The 16,851-nt window shown below is 46.1% G+C and overlaps 1 protein-coding gene across 5 annotated transcripts in view; it reads left to right on the forward strand.

The window, feature by feature from the left end:
• Window positions 1–12,469: 12,469 nt before the first annotated feature.
• The window catches only part of CFAP91 (cilia and flagella associated protein 91), a 68,154-nt gene continuing 63,772 nt past the window's right edge, over window positions 12,470–16,851 (forward strand). For all 5 annotated transcript variants that reach the window (XR_012154673.2, XM_073309344.2, XM_073309365.2 and 2 more), the window contains exons 1-2: window positions 12,470–12,604; window positions 13,472–13,548. Coding sequence is in view for 4 of the 5 variants with exons in the window: in XM_073309344.2 (XP_073165445.2) it covers window positions 12,481–12,604; window positions 13,472–13,548 (201 nt within the window). In the remaining variant the exon portion in view is untranslated. The remainder of the gene's footprint in view (window positions 12,605–13,471; window positions 13,549–16,851) is intronic.

The following is a 16,851-nucleotide window of genomic DNA, read 5'->3' on the forward strand; positions in this document are numbered from 1 at the left end:
AAGCAATGAAGCAGAAAACAGAGCTCTTTTTAGGCGGTTTCTTTCACCTCAAGTCAGGTCAGGTTCTAACTTACTGTCTTTAAAATACCTAATCACCTTGCCTTTGTCTTCTCTGCTGACATTTATATAGATGGACCCTCTCATCCTTTCCGTATTGAACTAAGGATACAATTTTCAGAGGTGCGTAAGGGAGTTGGGGAGCCTAACTCCCATTTTCAAAAGTAATGTAAGTGTTTGAAGGTCAGTGGGACTTAAGTTCCTAAGGGCCAGAGTTTTATAGGTATTTAGGCACCTAAAGATACAGATGGGTGCTTAGTGGGACTTTGAAAATTCCCAGGGTGTTAGGGGCCTCAGCACTTGTGAAAATCCCATTAAATGTCTATCTGTATCTTTAGGTGCCTGAATGCCTTTACAAAGCTGGCCTCAACTCACTTTTGAAAAATGTACCCTAAATCTTCAACTCAGGCCCATATCCAGATTATATTGAGTTGGATTTTAAATACCATTGCCCAGTGTACTATTTCCTCCAATAACTGAGAGCTTGTTGAATTCGGTTTTCCCTATATATGGTTAACTCCACAAAGTTCATGTATGCAGGGGGGAAATCTTTTAGTCAAACTCTGCTGTATGGACCAGAGAACACCAAATTTTGCCTGGAACTTGTGTGAAGCTCTCGGAGCCACAGAAATAACCTCCCTTAGAACTCCAAACTTTCCAGTGTGGTGGCCAGAGGAGTGAGAATGCTTATTGTCTCTGTGTGATGGAAGGTGATGTGACTGAGATTAGTGCAGCTTCTGAAATGGATGTTTCACAGCATGTTCAGTGTCACTGTATCTATAGTGTTACTAGAAACAAAAATATTTTTGTACTGACGATAACTAACTCAAATAAAATACAAGGTTTAAGTAAATATCAGAGTCCATCTAGATCCCTGACAGATCAACAGTAAAAATTAGCTCTTTGTAACATATCAGAAAAAGTGATTAGATGAGTGAAAAGTGATGGGATGTCAATGTTGGGGGGCAGGGTTGTGTCTGTCTGAATGGGAGGGTTACAGTATGTTTTGGGACATGGAGGGGGGGGCTTAAGAATGAGTGAATTTAACATGGTTTGAAAGCATCAAGAAGAACCAGACGACTCTCTCTCCCTGTGAAGAGTGTCATACTGCAGGGTGGCCATCTGGTAAAGGCAAGTACAAAAGTGATTGATAGGAAAACAAATAAGGCTGGCGAAAAGTTAGGGATTGTGGCTGCACAGTAGTTTCCCCAAGTAGTTGATACATGCTCTCTCCAGAGCTCTTCCTCTGTGAGCACTCCAATTGATAGTTTAACTCTTCAGGGACCATATGAAAATTCAAGCCTTACAAAGGAACTTAAACACACAGCCACTTTAATCTCAGAGAGCACACAAGAGTATTAAAGATCTACGGAAAAGCAACAAATACCTGAGTGCAATTCTCTCCACTCCTGATTTTGGTCAGTGTTCTTCAGGGAGGCCAGGCCAAGCCCACTTTTCCTGCTGGGTCTTCTATCTCTGGTAATGCTCTGGCTCTCCTTGCAAGTGACTATGTCATATTTAAAAGCCACTTTTGACACCTTTTCCTCCTTCTCTTCTTACAGTGGGATTTTCCACGCTTCAGCCATCAAGTGGGATTGCTGGCAGAGGGTCATTAAGAGTAAATGGCTCTGCGGGCAGCAACCATGGTCCCACCAGGATTGGCCTACTCAATGTTGATGACTCTTTGCTGGCCCTATTTCAGTTTCGCAGAAACAGCTTCTGCTTCTGCCATAAAAAGGAACTTCTAATCCACACTGAAGGTTAAATTCTTAAAAACATAACATAAGAACGACCGTACTGGGTCAAACCAATGGTCTGTCTAGGCTAGTATCTTGTCCTCTGACAGTGGCCAGTACCAGATGCTTCAGAGGGAATGAACAGAACAGGACAATTTCAAGTGATCCATCCCTTGTTTTCCAGTCCCAGCCTCTGGCAGTTAGAGGTTTAGGGACACCTGGAGCATGAGATTGCATCCCTGACCATCTGAGCTAATAGCCAGTGATGGACCTATCCTCCATGAACCTATCTAATTTTTTTTAACCTATTTATACTTTTGGCCTTCACAGCATCCCATGGCAATGTGTTCCTCAAGTTGACTGTGTGTTGTGTGAAGAATTACTTCCTTATGTTTATTTTAATCCTGCTGCCTATTAATTTCATTGGGTGACCCCTGGTTCTTGTGTTATGTGAAGGGGTAAATAACACTTCCCGATTCACGTTCTCCCCATGATTCATGATTTTATAGACCTCTATCATATTCCCCTTAGTCATCTTTTCTCTAAGCTGAACAGTCTCAGTCTTTTTAATTTCTCCTCATATGGAAGCTCTTCCATACGCCTAATCATTTTTGTTGCCCTTCTCTGTACCTTTCCAATTCTACTATATCCTTTCTGAGATGAGGTAATTGCAATGACTGGAGTGTGGGTGGTCAGAGCTGGAGACAGTGTCTGGTGCCAAGCCAGGGGCCAGAGCCAGAGCCAGCATCAGGGCAAAGGCATAGGAGTGGGGACCTGGAGTAAGGCAGGCAAGCAGGAACTGGGAATAGATGGGGGTCTGGTATAAAGAAGATAGGAACCAGGCTCAGGAGCCAGGTAATCAGGTACATAATAGCAGCCAACCAGGTGCTCAGACAGCTTCCTGTGTTACTTCATGCCCATGACTGCTTAGTTTGCTGAAGAGCCTTTGGTGAGAGACACTGTCAAAAGCTTTCTGAAAGTCCAAGAGCATGATATCCACTAGATCACCCTTTTCCACATGCTTGTTGATCCCCCTCAGAGAATTCTTATAGATTGGTGAAGCATTATTTCCCTTTACAGAAGCTGTGTTGAATCTTCCCCAACAAGTTGTGTTCAGCTATGTGTCTGATAATTCAGTTCTTTACTATAATTTCAACCAGTTTGCCTGGTACTGAAGGTAGGCTTATTGGCCTATAATTGCCAGGATTGCCTCCAAAGCCTTTTTAAAAATCTGCCTTACATTAGCTACCTTCCAGTCATCTGATATAGAGGCTGATTTAAGAGGTAGAATACATATCACAGTTATCAGAGTAACAGCCGTGTTAGTCTGTATTCGCAAAAAGAAAAGGAGTACTTGTGTCACCTTAGAGACTAACCAATTTATTTGAGCATAAGCTTTCGTGAGCTACAGCTCACTTCATCAGATGCAGTGAGCTGTAGCTCACAAAAGCTTGTGCTCAAATAAATTGGTTAGTCTCTAAGGTGCCACGAGTACTCCTTTTCTGTTTGCATATCACAGTTAGTAGTTCTGCAACTTCATATTTGAATTCCTTCAGAACTCTTGGGTGAATACCATCTGACCTAGTGTCTTATTACTGTCTAATTTATCAGTTTGTTCCAAAACCTCCTCTACTGACACCTCAGTCTGGAACAGCTCCTCAGATTTGTCACCAAAAAGAATGACGTGGGTGTGGGAATCTCCCCCACATCCTTTGTAGTGAAGACCAATGCAAAGAATTAATTTAGCTTCTCTGCAGTGTCCTTGTCTTCCTTGAGTGCTCCTTTAGCACCTCCATTGTCCACTGGCTCCACTGACTGTTCGGCAGGCTTCCTGCTTCTGCCGTACCTTAAAAAATGTTGCTGTTAGTTTTTGTGTCTTTAGCTAGTTGATCTTCAAATTCTTTCTTGTCCTGCCTTATTATACTTTTACCTTGACTTGCCAGAGTTTATGTTCCTTTCTAATTTCCCACACTAGGATTTGACTTCCTGGTTTTTTTTAAAGGATGCCTTTTTGCCTCTGTCACTTTTACTGTGCTATTTAGCCATGTTGGCATTATTATTATATTATTATTATTATTTTGGTCCTCTTACTTTTTTTGATTTGGAGTATAAATTTGCTTTGATCCTCTCTTTCAGTGTTTTTAAATAGTTTACAGAAATTTCCCCCTTGTGACTGTGCCTTTTAATTTCCGTTTAACTAGCTTCCTCATTTTTGTGTAGTTCCCCTTTTTGAAGTTACATGCTAGTGTGGTGGGTTTCTTTGGCATTTTCTCCCCGATGAGGATGTCAAATTTAATTACATTATGATCTCTATTACCGAGTGGTTCAGTTATGTGCACATCTTGGACCAGATCCTGTTCTCCACTTAGAACTAAATCAAGAATTGCCTCTTCCCTTTTGGGCTCCAGGACAAGCTGTTCCAAGAAGCAGTAATTTATGGTGTCTAGAAATTTTATCTCTGCGTCCCTTCCTGAGTGACATTTACCCAGTCAATATGAGGATAGTTGAAGTGCCCCATTATTATTGCATTTTCTGCCCTTGTAGCCTCTCTGATCTCCCCGAACATTTCACAATTACAGTCACCTCCTGGGCAGGTGATCGGTAGTATATTCCTACTGCTATCCTTTTACTGTTCAAGCATGGAATTTTTATTCATAAAAAGTCTATGGTACAGTTTAATTCATTTAAGATTTTCACTTTATTTGACTCTCTGCTTTCTTTCACATATAGTACTACTACTCAAAGCGACCTACTCTGTCATTCCTGTTTATTTTGTACCCTGATACTACCATGTCCTTTGATTCCACCAAGTTTCCACTGTGCCTGTTATATCAATGTCCACATTTAATGCCAGCCATCGTACTTCACCCATCTTAGTATGTAGACTTCTAGCATTTTTAAATAAGCATTTGTACAGTTTGTCAATATTCAGTTGCCTGCCTTCATGAGTTATATTTATATGGGACTCTATTTTGTTTGACTGTTCCTCTGTAGCTCCTCCCTGTACTTTACCAACTTTATTCCGATCTTCTTTACTAGGATATAGAGTCCCCGTTAATAAATTCATCCCTAAGGGGTGTCTGAGCCCAAACCATGTGCTTTTCCACACCTGTTGGCTTTTCCTCAGCCCTTTAATTTAAAAAAATCTTCTACAACCTTTTTAATTTTATATCCCACCAGTCTAGTTCTGTTTTGGTTTAGGTGGAGCCCATCCTTCCCATATGGGATACTCCTTTCCCAGCGGTTCCCCAGCTCCTAATAAACCTAAAGCCCTCCTCCTTACATCATCGTGTCATCAACTAATTGAGACCCTGCAGTTCTGCCTGTCTTTCTGGCCCTGCATGTAGAATTGGAAATATTTCAGAGAATGTTACCATGAAGTCTTGGACTTTAATCTCTTCCCCAGCAATCTAAATTTGGCCTCCAGGACCTCTTGCCTACCATTCAGCAGTAGGGTGGCCTCTGCTTTATTTAAGCAACGTAAGCTGTCATGGGATAAGAGGGAAGATTTTCTCATGGATTGGTAACTGGTTAAAAGACAGGTAACAAAGGGTAGGAATAAATGGTCAGTTTTCAGAATGGAGAGAGGTAAATAATGGTGTCCACCAGGGGTCTGTACTGGGACCTGTACTATTCAACATATTCATAAATGATCTGGAAAAGGGGTAAACAGTGAGGTGGCAAAATTTGGAGGTGATAAAAAAAATACTCAAGATCGTTAAATCCAAAGCAGACTGCAAAGAGCTACAAAGGGATCTCACAAAACTGGGTGACTGGGCAACAAAATGGCAGATGAAATTCAATGTTGATAAATGAAGTAATGCACACTGGAAAATATAATCGCAACTATACATATAAAATGATGGGGTCGAAATTAGCTGTTACTCAAGAGAGAGATCTTGGAGTCGTGGATAGTTCTCTGAAAACATCCACTCAATGTGCTGTGGCAATCAACAAAGCTAACAGAATGTTGGGAATCATTAAGGGAGGGATAGATAATAAGACAGAAAATATCATATTACCTCTATATAAATCCATGGTATGCCCACATCTTGAATACCGCATGCAGATGTGGTTGCCCCATCTCAAAAAAAAAAAAATATTGGAATTGGAAAAGTTTTCAGAAAAAGGCAACAAAAATTATTAGGGGTATGGAACACCTTCTGTATGTGGAGAGAGTAATAAAATTGGGACTTTTCAGCTTGGAAAAGAGACAACTAAGGGGGATATGACAGAGGTCTGTACAATCATGACGGGTGTGGAGAAAGTAAATAAGGAAGTGTTATTTACGCAGTCTCATAATACAAGAACTAGGGGTCACCAAATGAAATTAATAGGCAGCAGGTTTAAAACAAATAAAAAGAAGTATTTCTATACTCAACACACAGTCAATCTGTGGAACTCTTTGCCAGAGAGTATTGTGAAGGCCAAGACAATAACAGGGTTAAAAAAAGAACTAGATAGATTCATGGAGGATAGGTCCATGAATGGCTATTAGCCAGGATGGGCAGTGATGGTGTCCCTAGCCTCTGTTTACCAGAAGCTGGGAATGGGTGATGGGATGGATCACTTGATGATTGCCGTGTTCTGTTCATTCCCGCTGGAGCACCTGGCATTGGCCCCTGTCGGAAGACAGGATACTGGGCTAGATGGACCTTTGGTCTAGCCTGGTATGGCAGTTCTTATGTTATGTTCTCCCACGCAGCCAAGGGCTCATCCTCCTTCTCATGGCTCTGGCCCAGGTGTCTCAGCTCTGACCCACCAGGACCATAGCCTCCCCCTCACCTTGTGTCTGTAGGTATCAGGTGTCACTACCCCTGCAGCAGTGCAGGTAGCCATCTGCAGCACCACTGTCATGACCCCACTCACTCACTCACTCACCAGCCAGGATTGCAGGGGCTGTCCCCAGGCAGGAACTGTTCAGCATTTGGGTGACCTTCCACGTAGCTGGGGGCTTTTCCTCTTGTAGCCCTGACTCGGGGGTTGGGTGATCTCTGCTCCCCTGGGCCAGGACCACAGCCTCCCCCACACCTTGCATCCAGGTGTCCTGAGTCCTTTGGCCATGCAGGGAGCCCTCTGCAGCCCCATTGTCAGTGCTGGGAACCCCTTCAGCCCTGCTGACAGCGCTGCCCTAACCCTAACCCCAACCCCATTACTTTCCTGCACCTGTAAAAATTAACATAGTTAAAAACCTGAAAAAAATCTATATTAATCATCAAAATTGTAAAAAAATAAAACTTGAATTTTGCCAAACATAGCTACATGTATACATATCTAGGAACAAAGAATGAAGGCCATACCTGCGGAATGGACTCTTCTTAGAAGGAAAAAGAGAGAGAGAGAGAGGAAAAAGAAGAAATATAACAGGGAAAGAAAAGGACAGTCTCACATCCCAGGTGGTGTTTGGCATTTAACCAGAGGTTGTGGTGTCAAATATATTTATTATAAATTTTAAGGCTAGGCGGGACCATTTGATCATCTAGTCTCACCTCCTGTGTAACACAGGCCACAGAATTTCATTCAAGTTTGCCAGGTCTCAGAGTGGCTGATAAGACCAGGTGCTGCAGCTGTGTTTTTCATCCAGTTTCTGCTGTATTTAGCCTAATGCCTTGTGTTTGACGAAAGTATCTTCCAGGAAGGCATCTAGTCTTGATGAGTTCAAGAGAGAGATTCCCAGTGCCTACTACCAGCTACAGGGGGCAGAATTCAGGTTGTGTTGTGAGGGCGGCACGTACTTAACTTTGCATTTCCTAGTGGAAGGGCCCTCAAGAAGTCTGTTCCATTCCCCCAGACTGACGCAGGATGAAGCAAATCTAGACCATCCTTGACAGATGTTTGTCTAACCTGTTCTTAAAAACCTCCAGTGATGGGGATTCTGCAGCCACCCCTAACATGTTGCTATGCCTAGCTATCCTTACAGTTAAAAAGCTTTTTTCTAATATGCAACCCTATATCTCCCTTGCTGCAGATTAAACCAATTACTACTTGCCCTACTGTCTGTGGGCATGGAGAACAATTGATCACCATCTTCTTTATAACAATCTTTTACATATTTGAAGGCTGTTATCCTGTCCCCACTAAGTCTTCTCTTGTCTAAACTAAATATGCCCAAGTCTTTCAACCTTTCTTCATGGTTCACGTTTTCCAAACCTCATGACACTTTTGTTGGTGCCCTTGAGAATTTCTTCAATTTGTCCATGTTTTTCTTAAAGTGTAGCACCCAAAACTGGACACAGTACTCCAGCTGAAGCCTCTACTGCACAATAAAGCAGAACTATGCATGCTTGTGTGTATGCATACACATGTGGTGTGTTGGTAAGGATGTGGGTGCATGTTTGGTGTTTGTGTGCATGTGTAGGGTAAGATGTACATGTGTGATGCATATGTTGCATCCATGGCTGCCTGAGTGAAGTGTGTGTGGTGTCTGCATGAGTCTAACTTGCAGTCATAGAGTTTTGCAGTAAACTGCCAGCAGGAGGCAAAGACAATGAGATAACAAGACCTAGAGAACAGCTCAGAAATATTCACTTCTCCCTGTCTCTGCTGTACATGTATCTGCTTCCTCCCTAGAGCAGGAAACGATTGCTTCACTCTGACTCAGGGCAAGCCTACACTACAAAATTAAGTCAACCTAAGTTACATTAATGAACAGCCAACGCAGTAATTATATTGCTTTTGCATGTCCATGCTACACTCGTGTCGACGGTGTGCATCCTAACCAGGCATGCTTGTACGGATTTAACTGCCAGTGTGGGGCATTGTGGGATGGCGTCTGAAAGGCAGCAACAGTCGATGTAAGCAACACAGTGTCTACAGCAGTGGTGGGCAACAGGCTGCTGGTTGCCCATCACTGGTCTACACTGATACTGCAGCAAACTAACCACATTGACTAGGGTTGCCAACCCTCCCAGTTTTGCCGGGAATCTCCTGGAATCAGGCCCTATCTCCCTGAGGCTACTGAAGCCAAACCAGGAGATTTTAGGCGCTAAAAGTCTGGTGGTGCAGCGGGGCTAAGGCAGGCTCCCTGCCTGCCTTGGCCCCATGCCTCTCCCGGAAGTGGCCAGCGCGTCCCTGCAGCCCCAAGGTGTGTGTGGGGGGAGAAGGGTGTTTCTGCATGCTGCCCCTGCCCTGAGCACCAACTCTACAGCTCCCATTGGCCAGGAACTTCAGCCCCCCCAGGGACTACAGGGACGTGCCAGCCACTTCTGGGAGCATCACGTCATGGGGCCAGGGCAAGCAGAAAGCCTGCCTTAGCCCCACTGCACCGCCAACTGGGAGCCACCTGAGGTAAGCATCTCCCAGCTGGAGTCCACGACCCTCACCCCCTCCTGCATCCCAACTTCATGCCCCAGCCCTGAGCCCCCTCCTGCACCCAAACCCTCTCTCAGAGGTTGCACCCTGCACCCTCTACTACACCCCAACCCCCTGCCCCAGCCTAGTGAAAGTGAGTGAGGGTGGGGAAGAGCAAGCGACAGAGGGAAGGGGGATGGAGTGAGCGGAGTGGCGCCTCAGGAAAGGGATGTGGCAGGGGGTGGGGCAAGGGTGTTTGGGTTTGTGTGATTAGACAGTTAGCAACCCTAACATTGACCTAATCACTACGCCTCTCGTGAAGGTGGAGTTATTAAGTCGGTGTAGTGGGCGAGTTACATCAGTGGGAGCTACATTTTAGTGTAGACACTTACAGAGTTAGGTCACGAAAGCTTATGCTCAAATAAATTTGTTAGTCTCTAAGGTGCCACAAGTACTCCTTTTCTTTTTGCAAAGACAGACTAACACGGCTACTACTCTGTAACTCTGTAGTGTAGATCAAGCCTCAGTCTCCTTCCCTGGTCAAAAATAGGCCATATGATATGTCAGCGGGCTCTGATTGACTGATGGGAAGTCTTGAGAGTCAGGCCAAGCAGCAGGAATGGCCAATGGCAGCTGCAATCCATATGTGCACTGCTGAACCTTTCACCCCTCCAATATTGCCCAGTACACATCTGGGAAATGAGACTCATTATATTCAGTAGCTGGTAGAGCTACAGAAGAGTAGACTGTGAATGGAAGTAGCACTGAGCTTCCGTCCTAGGCCAAATTCACCCTGGTGTAACTTAACTGACTGCAGTGAAGTTATATCAGGGTTGAATTGGCCCCAGAACATGTTTTGCATTCTTACCATAGCAGGCTCCTGTTGCTGTACTGGCCTTAGTTGAAAAATGGGTAGCACAACTGTGACACCCAATGGCAAGACTGGAAAATGACAGGTTCCTTCTGCCTTTCCTATGTTAAGGTTCGATTAGTAGTGTACTGATTTTACACAATGATATTTAGCATTTATATAGCACTTTAAATACTATTAATCACAAAAAATACGTTAGGCTGCTGGTGCATGGATGCCACTTCCTTTCATGCTGACAAATATTGTCTCATTGTTTCCTTATACACCCCTATCTGTATCCATCTGTTGTCTCACTTTATACTTAGATGTGAGCTCCTTGGGGCAGGGACTGCCTTTTTAGTCTGCTTGTACAGCACTTAGCACAATGGGGTTCTGGTCCACGACTGGGGCTCCTAGGCACTATGGTAATACAGATATGTATCAATATTGTTAATAATAACTAATACTGTTAAAAGAACACTATTAAGGCAGCAAAGTCAGGCACCCAAAGGCTAGGAATTGCCAGAAGTAAGGTTGCTTGTCCACCCTCACTGAGCCTCAGTCTCAGAAATGATTAAGCCAGGACTGAGGCAGACACCTGACGTAAAATTTCAGCCCAAATGGTTAAAGTTTGACAAAATTATAAGCAACTGAAAAGAGTGTCTTACAATGGGAAGCGTTGTCCAACCTTAATAAGAGGCAGGACTATCAGCCCCAGCTGTAAGGGTGAGAGGCTCTTTAAATTAGATTAGATCTGTGTGGTGATAGATGAACTGATGATCTTCAAAGATAATTAATCCTCACAAACAACATCTGAGAACTGAGTAATAACAATGGGTAACAAACCAATGAGGCTAAAACTAGCAGATTACACACCACACGATCCATTGTCTACAGCCAAGCTCTACAATACAACCACATTTGCTCCAATCCCTCAGACAGAGACAAACACCTACAAGATCTCTATCAAGTGTTCTTACAACTACAATACCCACCTGCTGAAGTGAAAAAACAGATTGACAGAGCCAGAAGAGTACCCAGAAGCCACCTACTACAGGACAGGCCCAACAAAGAAAATAACAGAACGCCACTAGCTGTCACCTTCAGCCCCCAACTAAAACCTCTCCAACGCATCATCAAAGATCTACAATCTATCCTGAAAAATGATCCCTCTCTCTCACAGATCTTGGGAGACAGACCAGTCCTCACTTACAGACAGCCCCCCAACCTGAAGAAAATACTCTCCAACAACCACACACCACACAACAAAAAGACTAACCCAGGAACTTATCCTTGCAACAAAGCCCGATGCCAACTCTGTCCACATATTTATTTAAGTGACCCCATCATAGGACCTTAGCCACGCCATCAGCAGCTTGTTCACCTGCACATCTACCAATGTGATACATGCCATCATGTGCCAGCAGTGCCCCTCTCCCATGTACATTGGCCAAACCAGACAGTCTCTACGCAAAAGAATAAATGGACACAAATCTGACATCAGGAACATAACATTCAAAAACCAGAAGGAGAACACTTCAACTGCTCTGGCCACTCAGTAACAGATTTAAAGGTGGCAATTTTGCAACAGAAAAGCTTCAAAAACAGACTCCAAGGAGAAACTACTGTGCTTGAATTAATATGCAAACTAGACACCATTAACTTGGGTTTGAATAGAGACTGGGAGTGGCTGGGTCAGTACATATAGTGAATCTATTTCCTTAAGTATCCTCACACCTTCTTGTCAGCTGTCTAAATGGGCCATCTTGTTTATCACTACAGAAGTTTTTTTTGCCTGCTCATAATAGCTCATCTTAATTAATTAGTCTCCTATTCCACCTTTTCATGTTCTCTGTATGTATATCTCTTCTTACTATACGTTCCATTCTATGCATCCGATGAAGTGAGCTGTAGCCCACAAAAGTTTATGCTCAAATAAATTGGTTCGTCTCTAAGGTGCCACAAGTCCTCCTGTTCTTTTTGCAGATACAGACTAACAGGGGCCGCTACTCTGAAACCTAAGATTACATTATAAACTCTTTGGAGTAGGTAGGGGCTATGTCTATTTCAACTGAATGTAAAACACTTTGCACACTTTGACCATAATAATAAAGTCAATCTTTAATCATATTAAAGTCAAGAAAGTAAATTAAATAAAGGGCCAGGCGATGCACTTGGCTACCCGCCACTTAGGGAGCTGGGTCTCAGCCCTGCCCCCCGTGCTGCAGCAGGCCTACAGCACCGCACTTGAGGCTGCCCTGTCCCGCTTTGGCTGCTCCCGCTCTCTTCCTGCTGGGGGGGGGGCCGCAATTTAATTCATGTTGCGGGAGGGGGGGGCGCAGACGGCGGAGCCCGGCTGGAGTAGCCGGGGGAGGGGCGCGGTGGGGGCTGGGCGGGAGGGATGTGGTGGGGGCCGCCTGGGAAGCGCCCGCCGCTGCCTCCCCCCCCGCTCCACGTGCCCAGCGCGAGCCCCGCCCCTCAGGGTGGACGCCCCGCCCGGCCCCGTTGCCATGGGAACGCACCCAGCGCCCGGGCGCGGCGGCCGCCATGAGCAGCTACACGGTGATCGGGACGGGGCCGGGGCCGGCGGGCGGCGGGGGCCCGAGCCCGAGCCCCGGGGGCCGGTACCGCCCGGGCCTGGCCCCCAGCAGAGCCTTCGACTTCCTTTACGGTACCGGCGAGCGGCCCCGGCAGGGGCGGAGCCGGCGTGGCCCAGAGACCGAGCCGGGGGGCGGTGCCAACCCCGCAGGCCCCGCCCGGGCGGCAGCAGAGGGGGCGGGTTGGCGACGAGGCTCCGCCTCCCGTCACCCCGCGTGCGGCCTCGTGCAGCCCGGCGGGGCCGGGCGGGGTCGCTGGGGGGAGGGGCCGGGGCCCGCGTCGGGCGGGAGTCGCTCGAGCTGTGCGACAGGGGCCGCCTCACGTCCAGCGCCGCGAGAGGTGGGCTGCAGCCGGGCGGGGGCCCGCGTGGTGGGCTGCAGCCGGCGGCCGCAGGGGGGAGCCGCGGAGGCAGCCTGGGGCGTGCTGAGGCGCCGTCAGTCGGGGCTGGGGGACGAGGCTGGAAAAGCGGATCTGGAAGAGGACAGGGAGGCTCCTCCGAGCGCGCGGGGGCGGGGGGGGAGGCGAAATGGACAGGCTGAAAGCAGCATGAGCGGGAAAGGCGTGGGCAGAGCAGGGAGCCACCTGCGGATGTGCAAGGCCATGCCTGGCGCTTCATTCCACAGGGAAGCAGCAAATGCTCGCTGCTGCTGCTTCCATTCACGGCCGTAGCTACCGTTTAATGGTTTTAAAGGTTGCCAGAAGAGTACTTTAACAATTATGAGCCTTTAATTTCTCCCCACCAGAGCGTGGTCCACTCTGTACAGCAGCAGCATCGAGGCTGACGGGGGGGGGGGGGTCAGAGGTGCAAAAGTGTGCTTGCTCTTTTTTATTTCTATGTCTCGTTTAGTCTCTGAAGTGGAAAAACGGACTTCTTGTCAAGGGGAGCCAGGCTATTATTCTGTTCGTTTTCTTTGAATCCATGGGATTGCTTATATTTCAGATCCCTTGTATGTGTTATCAAGTGAGAAGGACCATGCAAAGGCAAATGTCCAGGCTCATCTCCTGTGTGACAAGATGGTAGGTTGTTTCAGCCTGAGACATCTTCAGGAGAGGTTTTTCCCACATTCTTCCCTATATTAAAGGAATATGAATATATATGTAAAAAACTTGATTGCACTTGAGCAATCTTAACTTTACGCAACTTCCTTAGAACAGCACAAGCTCTGTAAAGAAAGGAAATCGTTTATACCTAACACAAAAATAGTTTAATACCTGATGGTCACCACTGTCTTGGGTTAACTTTATACCAATAGTCTAGAAATGTTCTATTCCTAAGCCCCTAAGTCATGTATCAGTGCTTGAGAATGGGACATCCCTGGATACCTCTGACAACTGGTCTATGGCTCATTAAGGAAAGTCTTAGACATAATGGAAGAATTGGGTTATTGCACTGTTTTTTTAACAGAGCACTTGAAATTTAAGTAGTGTTTCACACAGTGCCCCTTACTTATTTTGATAGCTGCAGGTGAGCCATTTTGGGCAGAATGAAAAAGGGATGTGATACAACTCTAGTGAATCAAAGTTTGACAGACAAGGAGCTTTGTTTTTTGTCCTCCTGGGTTTATTCAGACTTTGCTCTTGAATGAGTAGGTTGGGAAGGATTCTAAACGCTGAGGCCCAGCCCTTCTAAAGCAAGCTGACACCTTCCATGCAGTGGAGCCAATAAAAATGTATTATTCAAAACCTGTTTCCTGTCTCCTCCCTCCCTAAACGCTGTTTCTCTGAAGTTTTTCGATGTTCTCTATGGCTATGTCTACAGTAGTAGCTAGTGGTGAGATTCTAGGGTTGCCAATTTTGGTTGGATGGATTCCTGGAGGTTTCATCACATGACATATTTTTTAATTAAATATTAATCATTAATTCCTGGAGACTCCAGGACGATCCTGGAGGCAACTCTATGGGATTCCCACCTTGCCTACATGTACTCAAAATACCTCTGAGGGTGGGATTCTCAGCTTGCCTAGATGTACTTACAGTAGCTCAATGAGAGCTAGTGCGAGTATAAGTAGTTTAGCCTCAGTAGCACAGGTACCAGCGGCAGCAGGGCTAAGCCACGCCAAGTATGTACCTATGGAGTTCAGCTGGGTTTGTACTCAACACAGCTAAGCCACGCTGCTGCTGCTGCCCATGCTACCGTGACTACATTAATATTTATATTCACGCTAGCTCTAATTGATCTAGTGCAGGGGTCTCAAACTCAAATGACCATGAGGGCCACATCACTGACCCCCCCCACCACTGCCCCAGCCCCACCCCCACTCCACCCCTTCCATGAGGCCCCGCCCCTGCCCCACCTCTTCCCACCCCTTCCCTGCCCCCATTCCAACCCCTTCCCCGAAATCCCCACCCCAACTCCGCCCCCTCCCTGCCCCCAGGGGGTGCAGAAGGGGTGCAGGGTGTGGCAGGGGGCTCAGGGCAGGGGTTTGGGGTGCAGGAGGGGTGCGGGGTGCAGGAGGGGTGTGGCAGGGGCCTGTAGGAGCCTGCCCTGCTCCCAGTGTGCGCCGCCCTGGGCTGGAGTCACTCTAGGTAAACGCTGGGGGGCCGCAGGGAGCTGGCGGGCCGCAGAAAATAACCCCGTGGGCCGCGTGTTTGAGACCCTTGATCTTGTTTGTGTATGCCCCTATTACTGTAGTATCTGAGAGTCTCATAATCTTTATTTATCCTCACAAAACCCCAATGAGGCAGGGAAGTACTAGTATCCCTATATTACAGATGGGCGGCTAAGGCACACAGAGATTAATGTGACCTGCCCAAGGTCATGGATGTGTTTTCATTCAGGCTTTGTCTACACTAGCACTTTTGTCGGTCAGGGATGTGAAAAAACACACCCTGACCAACATAAGTTTCACTGACAAAAGTGCCAACATAGCTACTGCTGCTCGTTGGGGGTGGTTTAATTAAGATGATGGGAGAGCGCTCTCCTGCTGGCATAGAGTGGCTACATGGGAGACCTTACAGCGGCGCAGCTGCAGTGGTACAGTTGTGCTGGTGTAATGTATGTAGTGTAGACATTGCCTCAATCCCTGTAGGTCAAGGGTGTAAATGGCATGATGAGAATCTACCAGTTACACAAAGTTGTTTGACCTTGTTGGACTCTGCTGTCACTGTGGTTTCTGGTGTGGCTTCCATGCAGGTAGCAAAGAGCATAGACATACCCACAAATCTTTCTGTCACTTATAGCTCTGAGTGCATTTTTTGTTTAAAGTATCTGATGATGCACCCTTCTGATACTGGTTAGTCTCAGAAACACTAGATTTCTGAAAGGGAGCCCTTGTATATTGGCTGCTACATGTCCAGCCTATGTATCGTATACTCCCTCTTGTCTGAAAACCCCAGGATCCAAATTTAGGCCCAAAGTGCATCACTTATTTGAAAATCTCCCCTTCATGTCAAAATTCCTGTTTAGCCAGATAAATTCCATGTTCCACCATCCTATTTATTTTTTCCTTTTGGTTTGTTTAAAATGTGCTTATCCACAGTTCTGACCATCTGAATAAGCAGCTGCCTAGTATATAATACAAAACAAGCTGGTTTTGAATTCTGAGGCTATAATGTCATCTGATGGGGTGAGGGTGGTTCTTATAACTTTATGACAGCATTTCCCAAACTTTGAAAGTTGAGTCTTCCTTCAGGAAAATGAAACAAATGGTGCCACCGTTCAACCTTGCCATCTATTGTTAAAGGCTTAGTCATAATGAGCCATCATTTAGAGTAGATTGTATAGATCTTCATAGTATGACGTTTCCTTTCCTTTCTTACATACTTTGATGAACAGGGAAATAGCACAATGCTGACATTTGGGGCATGTCTACTGCGGTTGAGGAGTGTGATTCTCAGCATGGGTATACAGACTTGTGCTGTCTCTGCTGGCGCTAGCATGCTGAAAGTAGCAGTGTGGATGCTGCAGCACAGGCAGCAGCTCGGGCTAGTCTCCTGAGCTCAGACTCCAGTGGTCAGGTGGGCTTGGACTCTGGCAGCTAGACCGAGCTGCTGCCAGGCCCACAGGGTCTGTTTACCTGCACTGGAAATCACACTTCCCAGCTACAATGTAGGCAGGCATACCCTTACATTAATTGGGCTTCTGAGTTAGCACCCACTGAAATAAATGGGGCAATTCATATCTTAAAGCTGATTTCAAGCTTTCTGCTGACTTAGACAAATGTAGCTGCATCAGTTATACTTGGGCCACATTTTCAAGGATTTCTTTGCAGCTACATAGGTTGATACTTAGCATCTCCTTGCCCCTGCTGTTTAGTCCTGTATGTTCCTCATTTTGAGAAGCACTGTTATTAATTAATGTCATTAGAGCATGCTGTCACC

Source organism: Lepidochelys kempii, chromosome 1, assembly GCF_965140285.1.
Source record: "Lepidochelys kempii isolate rLepKem1 chromosome 1, rLepKem1.hap1, whole genome shotgun sequence".
Lineage (NCBI taxonomy): Eukaryota > Metazoa > Chordata > Testudines > Cheloniidae > Lepidochelys > Lepidochelys kempii.